This window comes from Nicotiana tabacum, chromosome 19, assembly GCF_000715075.1.
Source record: "Nicotiana tabacum cultivar K326 chromosome 19, ASM71507v2, whole genome shotgun sequence".
Classification (NCBI taxonomy): domain Eukaryota; kingdom Viridiplantae; phylum Streptophyta; class Magnoliopsida; order Solanales; family Solanaceae; genus Nicotiana; species Nicotiana tabacum.
Window position 1 is genome coordinate 54,759,621 of NC_134098.1, and position 18,037 is coordinate 54,777,657.

The following is an 18,037-nucleotide window of genomic DNA, read 5'->3' on the forward strand; positions in this document are numbered from 1 at the left end:
GCACGCCCAGGGGGACCAGTTCTGGCCTTCATCTCTTCCTCCTGCAAATTGAAAACTACAAGTTTCAAGATTATCTGTTGTGAGTGGTGGGGGTACTTCAAGTCTCGTATTCAAGTTTTAGCAAGCCTGCATCTCGACAAACCTTGAAGTAGGGGGGATTTGTAGACACTGAAATTTTAAAGGATCAAGCTAAATCCTAAATTCAAGATACTACAAGACTCTTGAAATCCTAGGAGTCTATCAGATTTTCTTGGAGGTTGCTCTACCTAAACCCTAACGCACACCTATATAAACAGATACATATTCCCTTGAAGGTGCGTCTCAAAAATCCCATAAATTCTCAGGATATTCACAAAGGGATCAAGGCATAAAATAATGTCGTGATCAAAAGATGTTCTTATTGATAATCAAATACTTCAAGAAGAATATCCATACAATGATCGACTTTCATGGAGATCAAGTAATCCAGAGAGGTCTGTATTATCCTATGTTCGAGAATACGTTGATCCATCCCTCGAATCACAGAGAATAATCCGGAGGAAGAATCAAGGGATAAATAGAGTTGTAACCCGTAATGTTTTTAAAATCACTTTACTCTTTTGTGATTAAAGTTTATTTTTCGTATGTTAAAAATTTATTGCAAACAAATTGGCACGCCCAGTGGGACCAGTTCTGGCCTTCATCTCTTCCTCCTGCAAATTGAAAACTACAAGTTTTAAGATTATCTGTTGTGAGTGGTGCGGTACTTCAAGTCTCGTATTCAAATTTCAGCAAGCCTGCACCTCGACAAACCTTGAAGTATGGGGGATTTGTAGACACTGAAATTTTAAAGGATCAAGCTAAATCCTAAATTCAAGATACTACAAGTCTCTTGAAATCCTAGGAGTCTATCAAATTTTCTTGGAGGTTGCTCTACCTAAACCCTAACGCACACCTATATAAACGGATACATATTCCCTTGAAGATGCGTCTCAAAAATCCCATAAATTCTCAGGATATTCACAAAGGGATCAAGGCATAAAATAATGTCGTGATTAATAGATGTTCTTATTGATAATCAAATACTTCAAAAAAAATATCCATACAATGATCGACTTTCATGGAGATCAAGTAATCTAGAGAGGTTTGTATTATCCTACGTTCGAGAATACGTTGATCCATCCCTCGAATCACGGAGAATAATTCGGAGGAAGAATCAAGGGATAAACAGAGTTGTAACCCGCAATGTTTTTAAAATCACTTTACTCTTTTGTGATTGTAGTTTGTTTTTCGTATGTTGAAAATTTATTGCAAACAGGGCTATCAAAAATAGTCGTTGGCTATTTAGAAAATAGTCATTTAACCCCCTCCCCCCCCCCTCCCCCCCAACTTTATTTTAACCCTAAACTTTTTATAATTACACTTTTCCCTATTTTTAACTATAAATACTTCCTCATTCTTTTATTTTTTTCTTACAAAATTAATATCAATCTATCACAATCTCTCTCTAATTTTCTCCTATACTTGCTACTATTGCTTATTTTATTCCAAAAAATAGTTCAAAAATATTGAGATTGTTACCATTTGTGAAAAAATTGTGAAGTTGGTGAATTGAAGTATTCAAGTCTTCAACGATAATCAATTTTCAACAAGTTGTTCGTCAATTCGGTAAACTCGTTCCAACTCTTAAGTATTAATATTATAGTTTTTGTTTGTTTTATTTATTTTCTATTACTTGATTAATTAAGATGGCTTCCTTAAAAAATTATTTTAAGGGAAAATCCAAGAGTGGCGAATCTAGTGGTCATGTTGTTCCTCCTCCCATGCCCCCGGCTCCCCGAACCAAACCGCATATCCGTCCTACACCTGCTATTCTTGATAGCGATAATAGTTTATTACAATTTACCGAGAGTCAATTTTGCCATAATATAGCCCGGTGATCAATTAGACCATGAATTAATGAATGCTATTTATTCTAATAATCATAATACTATTGATGAAAATGATGATGAGGAAGTTGATCTTGATGAAACTCAACCGGATGATGATACACCCATTAGTCCTGCTCCTGATGTTAACCCAACTAGCGATAACCCTGCTAATCCAAATAATGCCCCATCTGATACTCTTGTTACTGCCCATAGTTTTTCTAAAAGAACTGCGGGAGTAACATCACTTAGTGCTTGGGCGGGGTTTAGGGGTTCTCAAGGTTCTAGTAGTAGTATTTTTTTTACAACTAAATGAGTTTGAAGTTTATTTGTCGCAGGGAATTGAGGAAGTAAATCCCGATAGCTCCTTTAATCTTTTGCAATGGTTGAAGGACAAAGAAAAATACTTTCCGGTTCTTTCAAGGATGACTCGAGACATTTTAACTATTCAAGCTTCAATAATGGCATCAGAGAGCGCTTTCAGTCAAACAAGACTTCAACTCGGTGATTATAGAGCGTCTATGAGGGAGAGCTTGGAAAAATCAATACTTTTCACAGATTGGATCCGTTCGGAAAGAAAAAACTTTGGACTTGCTAAATCACAACTAGAGAAAGACGAAGCTTATGAAGAAATGCTAGCTGAACTTGCGGAGGATGCTGCTTCGCCCAACAATGGAAGCAACGATGACCAAGCTACTTTTCCGCCACCACCAACGGAAATTTCTCCGGACCTTGAAAGATTTATGAAGTTTGTAAGAGATACCATGTAACTTGTATGAACAAAAATTAGTATGTATTATGTAACTTGTATTTTGGCACATCTTGATTAGTTTCTTTTTCTTCTCAATGGTGGTATTAGCACCTTGTTGTGCTCATTCCATAGGGGGGAGGAAGACTAAGAAAGATATTGTCATATTTTTTTAATGCTATAATAAAATTACAAGGCATTGCTTTGAATATCTCTTTACAATATTTTTTTCTTTAAATTTTGAATTAAAAAGTTTAGGTCACAATTCTATAATAAAATTTACAAGGCATTGCCTTAGATATTTTTTTTTACATCTTTTTGTCTCTAATTTTAATTTTATTTTTTTAAAAAAAATTAATATTTTAGCCGTTGGGCCCACTTAGCCCATTTAGTCCTGGAGGGATATCCAGACCATTTCGTAATGTTTAGGAGCAAATTTGACTAATTTTTTTACTTTCATTCACTATCTTTCATCTTCCAAAAAGCCACCTCACACAGTCACCTTCTTAGCGAAAAATCCTTCTCCACCGGAAAATCAAACAAAGCCTAGCAAAGAAGTTGAGGAGGCAACAAACCTCCCATCGTCTCTCTTTTCTCGCTCCACCACCAGTATACAACAAAAGGCCTTGGTCCTTCACACTCATTACATGGCAACACCATAACCTCAAATCATACACCACCAGTAGGCCTCTATTGGTTCCTCACAGAAAGAAAAAAAAAACTCACCAGAAAACTACATCTGAACCGCCACCTATATAATGTTGTCCCAATCATTAATAGTACTACATTAGTACTGTCATGGGCGGCTTTCCAGCCGTGCCCCATGACCCCTTGGACGCGCCCCATGGCGTTCTAGCAAGCCTCCCCCAACGCCTAGCGCCATGGACGGTCCCCTGGTCTTGGCCGCGCCAAGCGGCAAGCGTGCATGTGCCTGTGTTACCCCATCGATAGCCCTCGCCAGCGCCTAGCCGTAGGCATATGCCAACAGTGCCGCGCGTGCAGACTCTGATGCTAAAGACAAGGTTGCTGCCAACGGACCTGCTTCTACCTTGTAGGAATCTAAGTCCTTTTTATTGTAAATATAGAATAGTTTTACTTCTCGTATTTCCATTATGTCTCTCTAGCTTAGTTATGTCAAGTCCTCTAACTTTGATTTATTTTTTTTAAGCATTATTAGGGGGATCAAGTAATCAAACTTTCAAGCAAGCAAACAATCATCTGTATCGGCGTTCCCCCGGACACCATGTTGCCTTTCTGTAATAGCTTTCATTAATGCAATCAAGCTTTCTTTCATTTTCATTCTCTTTTCTGTTCTCTCAATTGCTCTTGACATTGGGTTTCACGTACGACACTGACAATCTAGTCTAGCGTTGGCGGATAGTAATCGCACGGACACCGGTTGCTTAGCCTTATGTCACTTTTCCAAGAAATCTCAGGAAGGCCTCATATGACACAGTTGAACCTACAGCAACAGAAAGAACTGGAGAAGCTGTAAACTTCAGTAGCTGGAATATATTTCTTAGCAATTCACTAGTTAACTTCCGAAAGTTTGACCAGTGAGAGCCACAACTTACCAGGTAGTAGAGTGGTCGGTGATGGTTAAATAAGACTTGTGCAAAACAAGCAGAATAAAAAAAAAAAGAAGCAAGAACTGATCTTTGGTCGATCAACTGAATGAATTTTCGCTGCTGTGAACTGACTTCCACAAAGCACCTTTGGGCAACAGCTACTATTGAGATCCAATTTCGAGATCAATTCAACAATAAACTCTTTAAGAATGTTCTTATCCCTCTCATTTCTCGACACGATACAAAAGACTGACTTTTGAGAGTCACTTAACCACTGACCTTTGCTCTCGAAAAAATCCTATGTGGTTAAGCCGATTAAAGACAGAGAGATAAGGTAAGATCGTTTGCTCATGGATATATTGTGCCAAAAGATGTAGGCGATTTTCAGTAGTATGGAAAATTTTGTTTTCATCAAAAACGAAGAGGTAACAGAATCAGTGACAAGAATATCAAGTATCAACATAGAAGTCTCTCATACATTTAGTTATGTACATTTTGCTAAATAGGTACTAAAAATGTGCATAAACAATAAATAGGACAGTTGAAGAATTCTAGATAAGCTATACATAGGTTACAGCTCATTTACAGTTTTGATATATTTCACATCAGCTATGATATGACGACAACCTGAGGGCTCTTCTTCAAGGCACAAGGAAAGTTTACACCTCCGGAATATCGTCTTTAGTTGACATCCCGGAGAAACTGCGGATTTTCGGTAGTTCAGGAGATAGTTCTGTGCATCTAGCCGTACAGTCTTATGCGAGTTGTAATGGGCTCTCGGCATAAAGGACACGTTGTTATTGTGACACCACACTCCTTGCATGTCTGATTCAGAAAACGCAAGGCAAAAAATTTGATAGCCATTTCTCGGTCATGAGTAAGAGCTGTAGGTAATCTAACATTCAAATGCTAATAGCAAAAATTAGACGATACGTACTAGGAGAATCCAGAACATGAGAATCAGTGGCAGCATGAGTACTAGGACAATTGAAAGCACTAAACATGGGCCCTTTCATCGGTCATGATGAAGTAGCCTTACTAAGTGACCTCGAAAGAGCTAAACATTATGATCATTCAAATAGGGCACACATTGAATCTCCTAAGTCACAGGTTAGATGTGCTTATTGTCCAAGCTTTAAAGAATGCTTTGGAGTGAATAAGTTCATTAGGATAACCGTAGTCGTGCAGTGAACAGTAAATAGAGATATCTTAATTTCATACAAGTATCTTAATTTCTATTATTCTGGCAGGATATGCATGATTAAGTAGGAAATGTAGGTGAATGGTAATTCACTATGTAAATGTCAGAATGCCAGTATTCAAGCTTGTTTTCCTTTTGAATAACGTTTGCAAGGAATTCCAGAAAATGATATCCTCACTATTTAGTGACACTCTCAAATGATTTCTTTTAAAGGATTGGATAGGGAAACCAAAACAAATTGCAAACTAAACGTGTCATCTCTGACCACTAACTTCCACCATTTTGTTTACCTTCAAAGATGAGATCCTTATTGTCATCATTCTTTATGGAAAATGAATTGATCTAAGCAGCATAATGTTAATGCAATTCAAGAAGACGTGGCCATTTAGACATTCTCAAATCGTATACTCCAGTTGACTATAGGGTCAAACGGCACATGTAAACATGAAAATATTATGCCTTGGATAGATTTTAAGGATTGAATTCAACACTGATAGTAGCTAAGTGTCACTTCTATACTCACTTACCAGATGACCACATCCAAAAGCCATGTCCTTTGGGTTTGTCAAGCAAATGGGACAATCCTTAAGGAAAATGGAAAAGATTATTCAGAAAAATGAACAGAACGAAAGAAATAGACTGGTGTGATCAATGAGTTTACAACAAGAGCAAGAACTATACAATAAACACTTACTCTTTCTGCAGCTCCAGAGTCAGCAGGTTCATAGCTTGTCGGATGCGGCAATGATTTGACTGCACTGTCATGATCAATTACTTCACGAGGAGGAGGAAGTGGCCTTGTACGAGGGCCTCTTTTGCTTCTAAGGAACACATTTTGAAGAGGTTAGGCTTCATGTAGTTGCTTTCTACTTGCAAGAAGAATATACACAAATAGATTCTACTCACTCTCTGAATTGAAGCCTTTGTGTGGCTCGGTACTGAATCGGAATTTCCATGAGTGCGGCAAGAGCAAAGGCTGTTTCCTTCTTTTCCATCGCTGAACGCTCAGACATGATTTTTGTAAAATTGACGAACTGCAAGTGGATACACAAGTAATTAGGAAAACTGAAGTTGATTAGCATTGGAATTTTCAGCGCAAGAAGAAGAAATAATCTCCTATAGGAACCCCACATATGGTAGGACTGTGCAAGGAAATTTCCTTCCAGAAAGCTAACCTAAGTATCTAACAAGGGGGAATTATACAAAACCCAGCAAAATTCAGTCCATTTTGTAGCATGAGCTACTAGCCTCATGCTTTCCTTCTGTTGAATCTGCTCCTGAATCCCCCGATATTCCAAAAGCTCATCAGCTGCTTTACCCTATTTGGCATGACCCAACATGTGCCAAACATGTTACGTGTCTCCTACCACAACTTCAGAGCAAGATTTCAATGCAAAAGACGAGGATGAGATTTCTTTGAATTCCCTTACATGTAAAGAACCATATCACAAGGATCTTTTTTCTCTTTCTATAAATTTCAGTAGCAAGAATGATGCCCATGATTGTCCAAACAAATACAAAACTGACTTCCCTAGGAAGTAGGAACTATTGAGTTCACAATTTGACGATAGCTTACATATTAAAAGTGACGTACAAAAGGATTTAAAAGAGAAAATGGACACAGCATTACCCTGCCAGCCCCAATGCAACACAAATCCTTGTTGTTTTCAATTGAAATTTCTCCACAAATCCTTGTCTTTCTCTTGAAAATTGAAGGAATGAAGCAAATTTATAGACAACTTCCCCCATCTCCTGATAGTCATGCAAGTTTCTCATAACTTTGCAATCCAAAACCATGGTTCCTCTCTCTGTTCGTAAATTCAGCTACCATTAAAGTTTTATTCAAAAGAAAAGTAGCATATATCTACTGAAATCTGCTTCAAAACATCCACTCCACACCAATGTTTATCACAGAGAGAAAATCTTCTGCTATCACCAACCACTCAAATCATCTCCTTTTCTAAATCATTTAGTAGCTTCATGATGTCCTTCCATTAGGCCGTGCCACTTGTTCACTATCCCCTTTTTCTATACCATATATCTCGCCTATCACACAGCTACTCCGTGTTACCAACTTATTGTCTTTTGCGAAGGCTTTCCCTTTCTAGCATCTTCACATTCTCACCCTTATGGAAAAGAAGCTTGTTACTATGTTCTATCTTTTCTAACAGATTATAATTCCAGACAGAAAATTGGTTTACAACTAAGAGCAGTTGGAGGAGTGAGGGTGGGGAGTAGAGAGTATGAGCACGCCTAGAAGTTGTAAGCAAAATCATTCACAAAAGCATGGTAACCGGCAGCATTTGAAGAAATAGAGCAAAAAATCCCTAAAATTTGCAGTAGCTTTTATTGGGCACAGGTGTCACAAACTGTTTAGAGAAGGTTCCCGCAAATCCCCTAACTTGAAATCAGTTCCAATTCATCCCTCAGATTCGACAATAAATCCCTTTTGTGGTATCTGTTTAGAATACGTGAACCAGCTAGCAATCACAGGCTGATAACCTCCAACTGGAAAAGGTACAGTCTCTGTATAAATTTTTTCTCCCCAGATATGCTAGACAGACTGGGATCAGGTTAGTTCAACATTTTTTTCCGAGAAGAGTGAATGAAGACCCCCACGGAGCAGTAAGGAGATCGATGTCAATTATTTCCTAGTCGATGTCAACCACAAGGATAACCAGCAACCAAGCTTGTCAAAAAGAAAAGGAGAGGTATTATAACATGGTAAGACAATGACTTATCTTAGATCTCTAAGTGCCAAAAGGAAAAAAGGACCAAAGGTAAGCCTCATAACAAAAAAAAACATAGCTGTTTAATCCAGATGAAATAACAAAAATATCTAGAACAGATGAAGACATGCGAAAGAGATTGAAGGCAAAGCACAAGAATGTCTTTCAGTCATGCCTGGAAGTTATCAAATGCCCGTTGGGAAATGTTATCATCAAACCGTTGCATTTCATCCCACGGGCCATCTCCAACACCGACCAGAATAATTGAAAGAGGATATTCACTGCATGTAAAAATCTCAAGTCAGGCAGGAGAATGGCACTATAAATCAACTTCCCAGAAAAGGTCACCCGTTTACCTAGCAGCAACAATAGAATTTACAGTAGCCTGTTCTTGAGGGCTAAGGCTTCCAGGTGGAGTGTCAGTTCTCCTTGTTACCTGTATTTTTTTTTTTTAATTTAAATTTGGAATAACTAGGGGTGAACCAAGGAAGAAGTCAAAGGAATCAAATTATTTCCAAGGAGATATGAACCTGTCCATCTGCAATAATGACAAGGACATGGTACTGCCCATTATTTGCTTCCACTATATCTATTGCGGCGTTGACTATTGGGGCAAATGAAGTTGGACCTACATGTTTCACAGATGAGTTAGGATAATCATAAATCCATATATAGCTTTCAAACAGGAGCATCTCATCTCTGACTATTCATTTTCTAGTTATTACTCCTTTAACAGTAACTTTCCTGGCGTACTCGACCCTATTTTGCAAACTCAAAATTCACCACCTCATATTTGAAGATAATAAGAATGTAGGAAATAAGAGCTAATTTAGCATTTGAGATAAAAAGAGTTAATATAGTATTAAGAATATATGTACATTGGAAAAGATAAGATCATAATCATCAGTTGTTGCTCGTGTACATATAAGATTTGGTTAATGTGCATAAAATAGCCGAGTGCCAAAAACACTAAGCAAATTAAAATTAAAAAAAGTTAGTTCCTCCATTTTTTCCACTCAGATTTTCAACAGTATTTCAACAATGTAAAGAGATACACTAACTATTAATCAGGGGTTCACTAAAACTATCATAACACAGTTTAAACTTTGTCCTTGAAGACACGCATAAGATGGATGAGATGTCCTTATAATAAGATTATGGAACACCCCCCTAATAGTTTAAGATTCAGAAATGCAGCCAAGTATATCAAATACTGTATACCACATAGATTACCGCTATCTGGCCACTGAATAAAGGAAATTCTGAAAGCAGTATTCAGCTCAAACCTGATAATTTCAGATAAGGAACAGTTTCCTTATATCTTGCAAGAGCTTCCTCAAATCCATGGCAAGGGCGATGATCAGGGTAAAAGCTAAACACGTGCTGATCGTGTGTGGTTGCTGAAATTTACAGAGACAACAACCCATGGTCAACACTATTCGAAACCATCTTGATTGTCTGTGAACAAAATAAGGATCAGAAACAAAAACTAACCATCACCAAATCCAAAACAAGGTATCAAGTTGTCCTCATCAAAAGGAGACAAAGTTCGCCCAATTATAGAGATGGCTTGCTCGTATGGGTTAGCTGTGTGACCAACTGAGTGAAGGCTTCTTCTGTTGAATGAATGCTTTCCTACAACCTTAAATTTTCAACCATCGCCTCCACAACTAGAGACAAACACTAAGACTAATAGTATAGTGGAATGAAGTAGTTCACCTGTCCACTCATTGCTTTTGGTGAAATCAATGCCAAGAATCAAGTTTGACGATTCAAGGCCTGCTTCTCGCAACGCGGTAATAACCTATGCATAAGAGTATCACTCTTTCTGTGATTTATATATTACATTGCTCAAAAGACCAGCTACTGCAGTTCATTAGCAAAGTAAGCAGTAAAAATAGAAACTCCACATGAACTGATTCATTGTTGACTTTTTGCCTAATATAAGTTGACCTGTCAATTCTAAGTTTCTAACTAGAGAAAATGCTCAAACAATGAAACCAATGCTTTCGATGATCATCTTTCAGAATACTAGTTGATCTGTCAATCCTAAGTTAAGGAAAAAAATACAAACTTGCAATTTTTTGTTCATTGAATCTGATCTCACCATGTTGTCCACCATGAGGTGTTCTGTGGAACTCTATAAAACTCTGCAAAGAATGATCAAGTAATTAAGAAATTAACCTCATCCAAAGAGTTATAGTTATCAGCTATGTAAGAGGCTTGCTGGTTTCTTTGAAAGTTCGCTCTATCTGAACCTCCGGCATGTGATGTAACTTGAGCTCGATAATTAGAATCCGTGGAGCTTTCTGCATGAGTAATAGGTTGATATTGAGGATTGGAGCCATTTTCATTTCTTACATGTTCTGGGCTGTGGTGATAATAATCACTGTGAGCGTCATTTAAGGCAGACTCTTGATTCCCCATTATGTATGAATATATTCAACGATATTAAGAGCTCTGCAAAGACACTATGATGAGCTATATTATATACCAGTGATTTGAATTGTATTCACAACTCCATACTAATTAGAAAAGCGGATGTATTTCTAGAGCCCATGAAACTATAAGTGTGAAATCAAAAACTCGCTCCATGTACATGAAACTCATTTTTAGGATTGATATTGATAATAATAAACAGGTTTTTGGAGCTTTGGGTAATAACATAACAGCAACATGCTTCTAAAGAAATAGAAGTTCCAAGCACATAGCATTGTGCCTTAACCCAAACTTCTGATCGAGTTCAATAATTCCTTTTGAACATCCCCTTACAGCAGACACCATTAAGCATAGTGAACAAACTCTAGCACTCTATCATAGAGCTAATAGCTCGTCGTGAATACCTCCCACTGGGGTTTGCTATGCCAAAAGCGAGAGAAAAATCATTCCTTTAGCAACACATAAAAATATTCCTCTTAGAGTGGTTCATAAATGTTGGAATCTTGGGTTACTAATTGGCACGCCTCACACGTAGAGTCTAAGAAATTCGTGCATTGATGGATGGTGAGGCTGGAATTCACCAACCCACTTCAAAATGTATATTTTTATATATATATATATATATATATATATATATATATATATATATATATATATATATATATATAGAGAGAGAGAGAGAGAGAGAGAGAGAGAGAGAGAGAGAGAGAGAGAGAGAGAGAGAGAGAGAGAGAGAGAGAGAGAGAGAGAGAGAGAGAGAGAGAGAGAGAGAGAGAGAGAGAGAGAGAGAGAGAGAGAGAGAGAGAGAGAGAGAGAGAGAGAGAGAGAGAGAGAGAGAGAGAGAGAGAGAGAGAGAGAGAGAGAGAGAGAGAGAGAGAGAGAGAGAGAGAGAGAGAGAGAGAGAGAGAGAGAGAGAGAGAGAGAGAGAGAGAGAGAGAGAGAGAGAGAGAGAGAGAGAGAGAGAGAGAGAGAGAGAGAGAGAGAGAGAGAGAGAGAGAGAGAGAGAGAGAGAGAGAGAGAGAGAGAGAGAGAGAGAGAGAGAGAGAGAGAGAGAGAGAGAGAGAGAGAGAGAGAGAGAGAGAGAGAGAGAGAGAGAGAGAGAGAGAGAGAGAGAGAGAGAGAGAGAGAGAGAGAGAGAGAGAGAGAGAGAGAGAGAGAGAGAGAGAGAGAGAGAGAGAGAGAGAGAGAGAGAGAGAGAGAGAGAGAGAGAGAGAGAGAGAGAGAGAGAGAGAGAGAGAGAGAGAGAGAGAGAGAGAGAGAGAGAGAGAGAGAGAGAGAGAGAGAGAGAGAGAGAGAGAGAGAGAGAGAGAGAGAGAGAGAGAGAGAGAGAGAGAGAGAGAGAGAGAGAGAGAGAGAGAGAGAGAGAGAGAGAGAGAGAGAGAGAGAGAGAGAGAGAGAGAGAGAGAGAGAGAGAGAGAGAGAGAGAGAGAGAGAGAGAGAGAGAGAGAGAGAGAGAGAGAGAGAGAGAGAGAGAGAGAGAGAGAGAGAGAGAGAGAGAGAGAGAGAGAGAGAGAGAGAGAGAGAGAGAGAGAGAGAGAGAGAGAGAGAGAGAGAGAGAGAGAGAGAGAGAGAGAGAGAGAGAGAGAGAGAGAGAGAGAGAGAGAGAGAGAGAGAGAGAGAGAGAGAGAGAGAGAGAGAGAGAGAGAGAGAGAGAGAGAGAGAGAGAGAGAGAGAGAGAGAGAGAGAGAGATTTTTTTTCTTTACGTAAAGTCCCCTCCTGCTACACCCCTATTCCTCCTCCCACTCCTCCCCTCCTCCTCCTCCTCGTCCCGCCACTCCTCCTCCTCTCTTGTTTGTTCGTCTCGCAACGCTCCTCTCTATCCACCCTTTGTTCCTCCGTCTCGCAACACTCCCCTCTATCCCCCACCACTCCTTATCCTCAAACATTTACAAAGATGTTTCAAATATCTACTTATCCTCCATCTGAGATCAATGAGAACAACACTAAAAAAAAAGATAGAAATAGAAGAAATATCTTGAGATATTTCAAACATCCGGGATGTTTCAAATATCCTTAGAGATGTTTCAAACATACCGGGGATATTTTGTAGAATACTCATTTATGGGGATGTCTCAAAATATCTCGAGAGGTGTTTTGCAAAATACTCACTTTGTAAAATTTCGCATTTTTCTCTTTCTCTCGTACTAGTATTAGTACCCACGCGATGCGCGAACATGAACCATGTCAAATTATGATTTGAGTTATTTGGATTATATGCAAATAACCTTAAAATTAAACCTTCGATATAGAAATTATAAATAATTATTAGATATTAATTAAAAAGAACGACATGAAGTCATTTTTCAAATCTCATAGTGGATAAGTTTGTTTTATATCTGTAATAACCCAACCCTTAATTTTGGCATTTGTATTTTGCTTTACGCTCAATATTAAAGAATACTAAATATATAATGTTGTGATCTGTTTAGTTTGAGCACATTAAATCATATTATTTTTAAAAAAATATTATTACTACCACTTTATTTTTCATCTCAAATTCAAATAATTCTTATCCTTCTACATTTTTAGACAATTTTTTTCTCTCTTTATTGTTCCTTGCTTATAGTTTTTGCATTATTTATTACTTAATATTGTTATATTGTAATGTGATCTTTTATTAGCTTATGAATTGACTTAATGTCTTGCTTATTACCCTTTTAATAATAATCAATAAATATAATTTTTTTTATTCTTGAAATATAATATATTTTTACACTATTATCCTCATACTCGGAACTCTTTTATTATTTAAATCTACCAATAATATTTTTGAATATTATTAACAATTTAATTTATTTATTTTTAAATAAATTTAAAATATAAGTATCCTCGCACTATCTCTATTTTCCTCTTTATACATTCTCTTCCCTACTAAGAAATTTTAATTAGCTTTTTAGATAAATATTTTACCTATGCTCAAAATAATATCACATTTTATTTTAAAATATAACTTTGAATTAGTCTAAAAATTAATACATAAGCTCTTTTATAATTTTTCAAATCTATTGAAATGTCTTATAATTATTTTTGCATCACATATAATGAATTGTTTTTCTCTTTAGTTATAAGATACAGATTTGGCTTTTTTAATTTTTAAAATTACCTACGCGAGATATTTATGTAGTATACTTAAATTTTTAATATGGTATCAATTTTTATTTTTCTTTATCTAGCAAGACTTTAATTCTATTGTCATATCTGTATTTTGAGCATTCTCATAAGAACTTTAAAAACTTTCTAGTCGCAAGTTCAAATAGTCTTTTCCTTTTAGTTGAATTTTAATTATTTTTCTTACTTTTGTTATAACGTTATCTAATATATAATATTATTACGTTTTCATGTGAGTTTTTATTAACTTTTGACTTTATTTAATATTTTTATCCACTACTATTTTTAATATAATATAGATAGATATGTAATTTTTTAAAATTAAATTAAATATTTATTTTATTTTTAAACTATTAATTGAAATTCTTAAATTACTTAAATTTTTAATAATATTTTTAAGTTGTGTATACTTACTTGATTTTATTTTCTAAAGTAATTCTATGTATAAATATCCTCACATTATATCTAATTTATTTTATTATTCAATACTTTTAATTTTTTTTTATCTGTTTGACTTTGGTTATATGGCCTTATCCACATGCATGTCATTTCTTACCATATTTAAACAAAATTTTCTCATGTCAAATTTAAATAAGTTTTATCCTTCTTTTTTTGTATGATGAAATTTTTGATTTTTTTCTCTATTTGTTCCTTGGTGTTGCTATTATATTATTCGACACTTAATATTATTACATTAGCTTGTTTAAATTTAATATCTATTTTTATCATGCTTATTCTAATACAATACAAATAAAAATAAAAATTATTTCATTGGTAACTTTGACTAAATTACTCAAATTTCAAAGTATGATTTTTCTTATCATAATTTTTGTAGAAAAGGGTCTTGTCTCAAATTCTTACAACAATAGTTCCACTATCATTCTTTTTACATAATGTTTCTAAAAATAAAAAAATTATGAAATGGAAGAAAACAAATCACGTGGTTAGTAAATAATTATTAAAATGGAAATTCTTATTTTTTAAGTTTTGGAATCTATTTACAATAAGAATAGGAGTCAACCTGAATTGATTTACAACTTTAAATTAAATTGATTTGCCTTAATTCTTACTAAATTTTGGCTAAATATTTTTAGATTTTATCCTAAAAGTACCCAAGTCATTTTTTTCAGTAAGTCACTTAGCTTAATATTGACTACCCTCTTTCTAATATAATATAGATATAGATATCTATATCCTCTCACTATTTAAATTTAAATTTAAGCATATATAAGAAGCAGAATTAGTTGTACTTTATGTATATTCTTTCGCATAGTAATCCATTTGCCATTTTTCCGAGTGGTTAAGATTTGTTCTTACCCCAAAAATTAATTCTTGTTAGAATCATTAGTTTAGATATTTTAATTATATAAAAAATATTTATTTACGTTTAATATATTCATTTGCTTGATTTTTCAATATTAATATGACTTTATTATTTTTGTTATTGAAATATTTAAATGATTATTTAATTTTTTCGTACCTTATACATAATTTGTATAGTTTATGTAAGATCTTATTTTGGTGCTTGAAATTTTTTAATTTTTAAAGTCATCAAATCTTTAATATCTTAAGTAAATTTTAGTTTTATTTTATATTTTAACTTACTCCAAAATATAAATAGGCATAGTTTATCTCAATTTACATCTTTCTATATTTTTATTTTTTTATTATAGTTTTTTAAATAATTCTTTACCTCTATATTTCTAGTTAATATAGAAGAAAATCTATGAATGGATCAATATATAGATAAAGATACAGATATATAGATAAGATTTGTCTAAGATATATTTAAATTATGTCTAAGATCTATTTCATTCAACTACTTCCGTTAATTATATTCCATTTATAGTTTTTAGTTATTAATGTTGTCCTAAAATTGTCAAATGGCTTCCTTTTAATTTTTCACTTGGCTTAACCACTATGCACACTGCCCTCTTTTTAATATAATATAGATATAGATATAGATTTATATATAATTCATATGTAATATGTGTATAATCACGTGTTGTCGGTATATCATTTATGTATATCAGCTATAAAAAGTAAAATATAAATCTAGCCAGATTTTTATGTAAATATTCCATAAGATCTTTGTTACTTTATTTTATCCATGATATGACTTCTATTATAATAATTTTTAAAAACTCTCTACTAAAATTCAAAAATATCTTATCCTTTTATTTTAAAAATTATATTACATTTTAAAAAATAATCCCATTTCAAAATAATTTATTTATATATTTTTTTTTAAAAATCACGTCATACCAATTTTATTTTTTTAAAATATATATTTTGTTACACTTGAAAATCGATATGGAAACTATCAATTAGAAACTAATATCCCTCTTGTTGAAATTCGTGAATTTTTTTTCATATAATCTAATAATTCACAACTAATATTCTTCAATGGAAAAAGTATTATACCCTTGCAATGTTGGCTTGACTGCAGCTAAATAAAGAGATTTCAGCTTATATCCTTCAATTCCTAGAAGGTGCTAAATTGAAATTAATGATAGCAATTGTATAGCCAAAGTTTTGCTATTTGTTTGATGTTCATTTATACAAATTGACTCGCCAAACAAACATTCTTCAAAAAGAAAAAAAAAATAACTTTTTTTGAATATTGACCGATTTTTGTGATGTTTCTTTCTCTAGCATGTAGGTTAACTTTATTATATATGTAAGTAAACTTTTATTTAATTTTTAAACTCTTTATTGTTATCTGGATAAACATAGACGTGTACCCTATATATTATATTTATTTTAAAAGAAATTTTCTTTATTCAAATCTAGCTATAGTATTTTAAAGAACTTTGATTATATGGGTTTAGATGTGAAAGAGTTTTATAGTTATATGGAGTAGCTTTATTATTATTATTATTTTTTTTTGCCAGAGGCGAAGTAATATTTAAATAATTAGAAAAGATAATAAAAGTTCCTAACATGATTGCATATGATCATTAAACCGAATTAAGTACCAAAAGATAAATTTATTTTTTATTTTAATTCAAATTTAAAAACTTATCTATAAATTAAAAATTATCCTTTAATTTAAATTCAGTTTTATATATATTTGACTAACATAGCCAAATATAGAATAAAGTTACCATATATTATTGCTATTTATTAGCTTGTCACTTGGCTTAACCACAATGTCAATTATATATGATAACTTTATTCCTTTAATATATATATATATATATATATAGATGATACCAAAAGATAAATTTATTTTTTACTTTAATTCAAATTTAAAAACTTATCTATAGATTAAAAATTATCCTTTAATTTAAATTCAGTCATATATATATATATATATATATATATATATATATATATATATATATATATATATATATGACTAAGCATAGCCAAATATAGAATAAAGTTACCATATATTATTGGCATTTATTAGCTTGCCACTTGGCTTAACCACAATGTTAATCATATATGGTAAGTTCAGAGGCGAATCCAGGATTTAAATCCTATGGGTTCAATTTTAAGATTTTTAACATTGAACCCATTATATTTTTAAAGTTATGGGTTCATATATACTATTTTTGTAATTTTAATGAATTTTTACATACAAATTTTTACTCCGCGTCGAAAGTTATGGGTTCAGTTGAACCCGTAGCTAGTACGCTACATCCACCTCTGATGGTAACTCTATTCTTTTAATATATATATAGATATTTTAAACCACCAGAAGAAAAAAAAAAGAAAAAAAAAGAAGAAGATGAAAATGAGATGAAGAGGGAAAGAAGAAAAAGACAAGGAAGAAAATAAAGAAGAAGAAGACGACATAGACGAACCAGCACCGCAACAACGAAAGTTGAAGAGAAAGAAGAAAGTAAGTAAGAAAAATAAGAGAACGAGGAAGAGAATGAAGGAGAAGAAGAAAAAGTAGAGAGGGGAAAGAAGAGGGAAATAGAAATTTAAAATAATTTGAATGTGTGTAGTTTTTTTAAAATTTTTGAAAACTTTAATATTTATCTACAACTTTTTCTACTTGTAATCTGACCCCCGACTCCCTTTAATTAACCTTCTTTTGATAACTTGTTCTTGAGTTCTTTAATTTGGAATAGGAAGCCTAGGAATCTCGACCTCTAATTATCCCCAACCTCTCCTAAACGAAATTATTACCCTCTCAAAAGATTAGCAACAAAAATTCATCCGGACAACATTTAACTCATAAATAAGAGTGTCGGAATCTTTAAATAATCGATTGAATCGCAACTGTAACTTACCAAATCGACTATATTAGTTTTTTTTAGTAAAAACAAAAATACATATAGGCCAAATACATTAACGGCAGCTCAAACTTAGGCATAATATC

General features: G+C 33.9%; 1 protein-coding gene across 2 annotated transcripts; it reads right to left on the bottom strand.

Annotated features, from left to right (window-relative positions):
* Nucleotides 1-4,661: 4,661 nt before the first annotated feature.
* Nucleotides 4,662-11,055, bottom strand: LOC107783976 (E3 ubiquitin-protein ligase RGLG3). 2 transcript variants are annotated; one of them, XM_016605006.2, is made up of 11 exons: nucleotides 10,338-11,055; nucleotides 9,873-9,957; nucleotides 9,648-9,788; nucleotides 9,440-9,553; nucleotides 8,684-8,781; nucleotides 8,510-8,589; nucleotides 8,329-8,434; nucleotides 6,331-6,458; nucleotides 6,119-6,245; nucleotides 5,952-6,008; nucleotides 4,662-5,048 (listed from the first exon to the last, which is right to left on the bottom strand). In XM_016605006.2, exons 1-11 carry the CDS (start codon nucleotides 10,578-10,580, stop codon nucleotides 4,965-4,967), a joined length of 1,263 nt encoding a protein of 420 aa, XP_016460492.2. In that variant the 5' UTR covers nucleotides 10,581-11,055; the 3' UTR covers nucleotides 4,662-4,964. The 2 variants fall into 2 exon arrangements, with proteins under 2 accessions (XP_016460492.2, XP_016460496.2); XM_016605010.2 differs by having other exon boundaries at nucleotides 10,261-10,414.
* Between the last annotated feature and the right edge of the window lie 6,982 nt (nucleotides 11,056-18,037).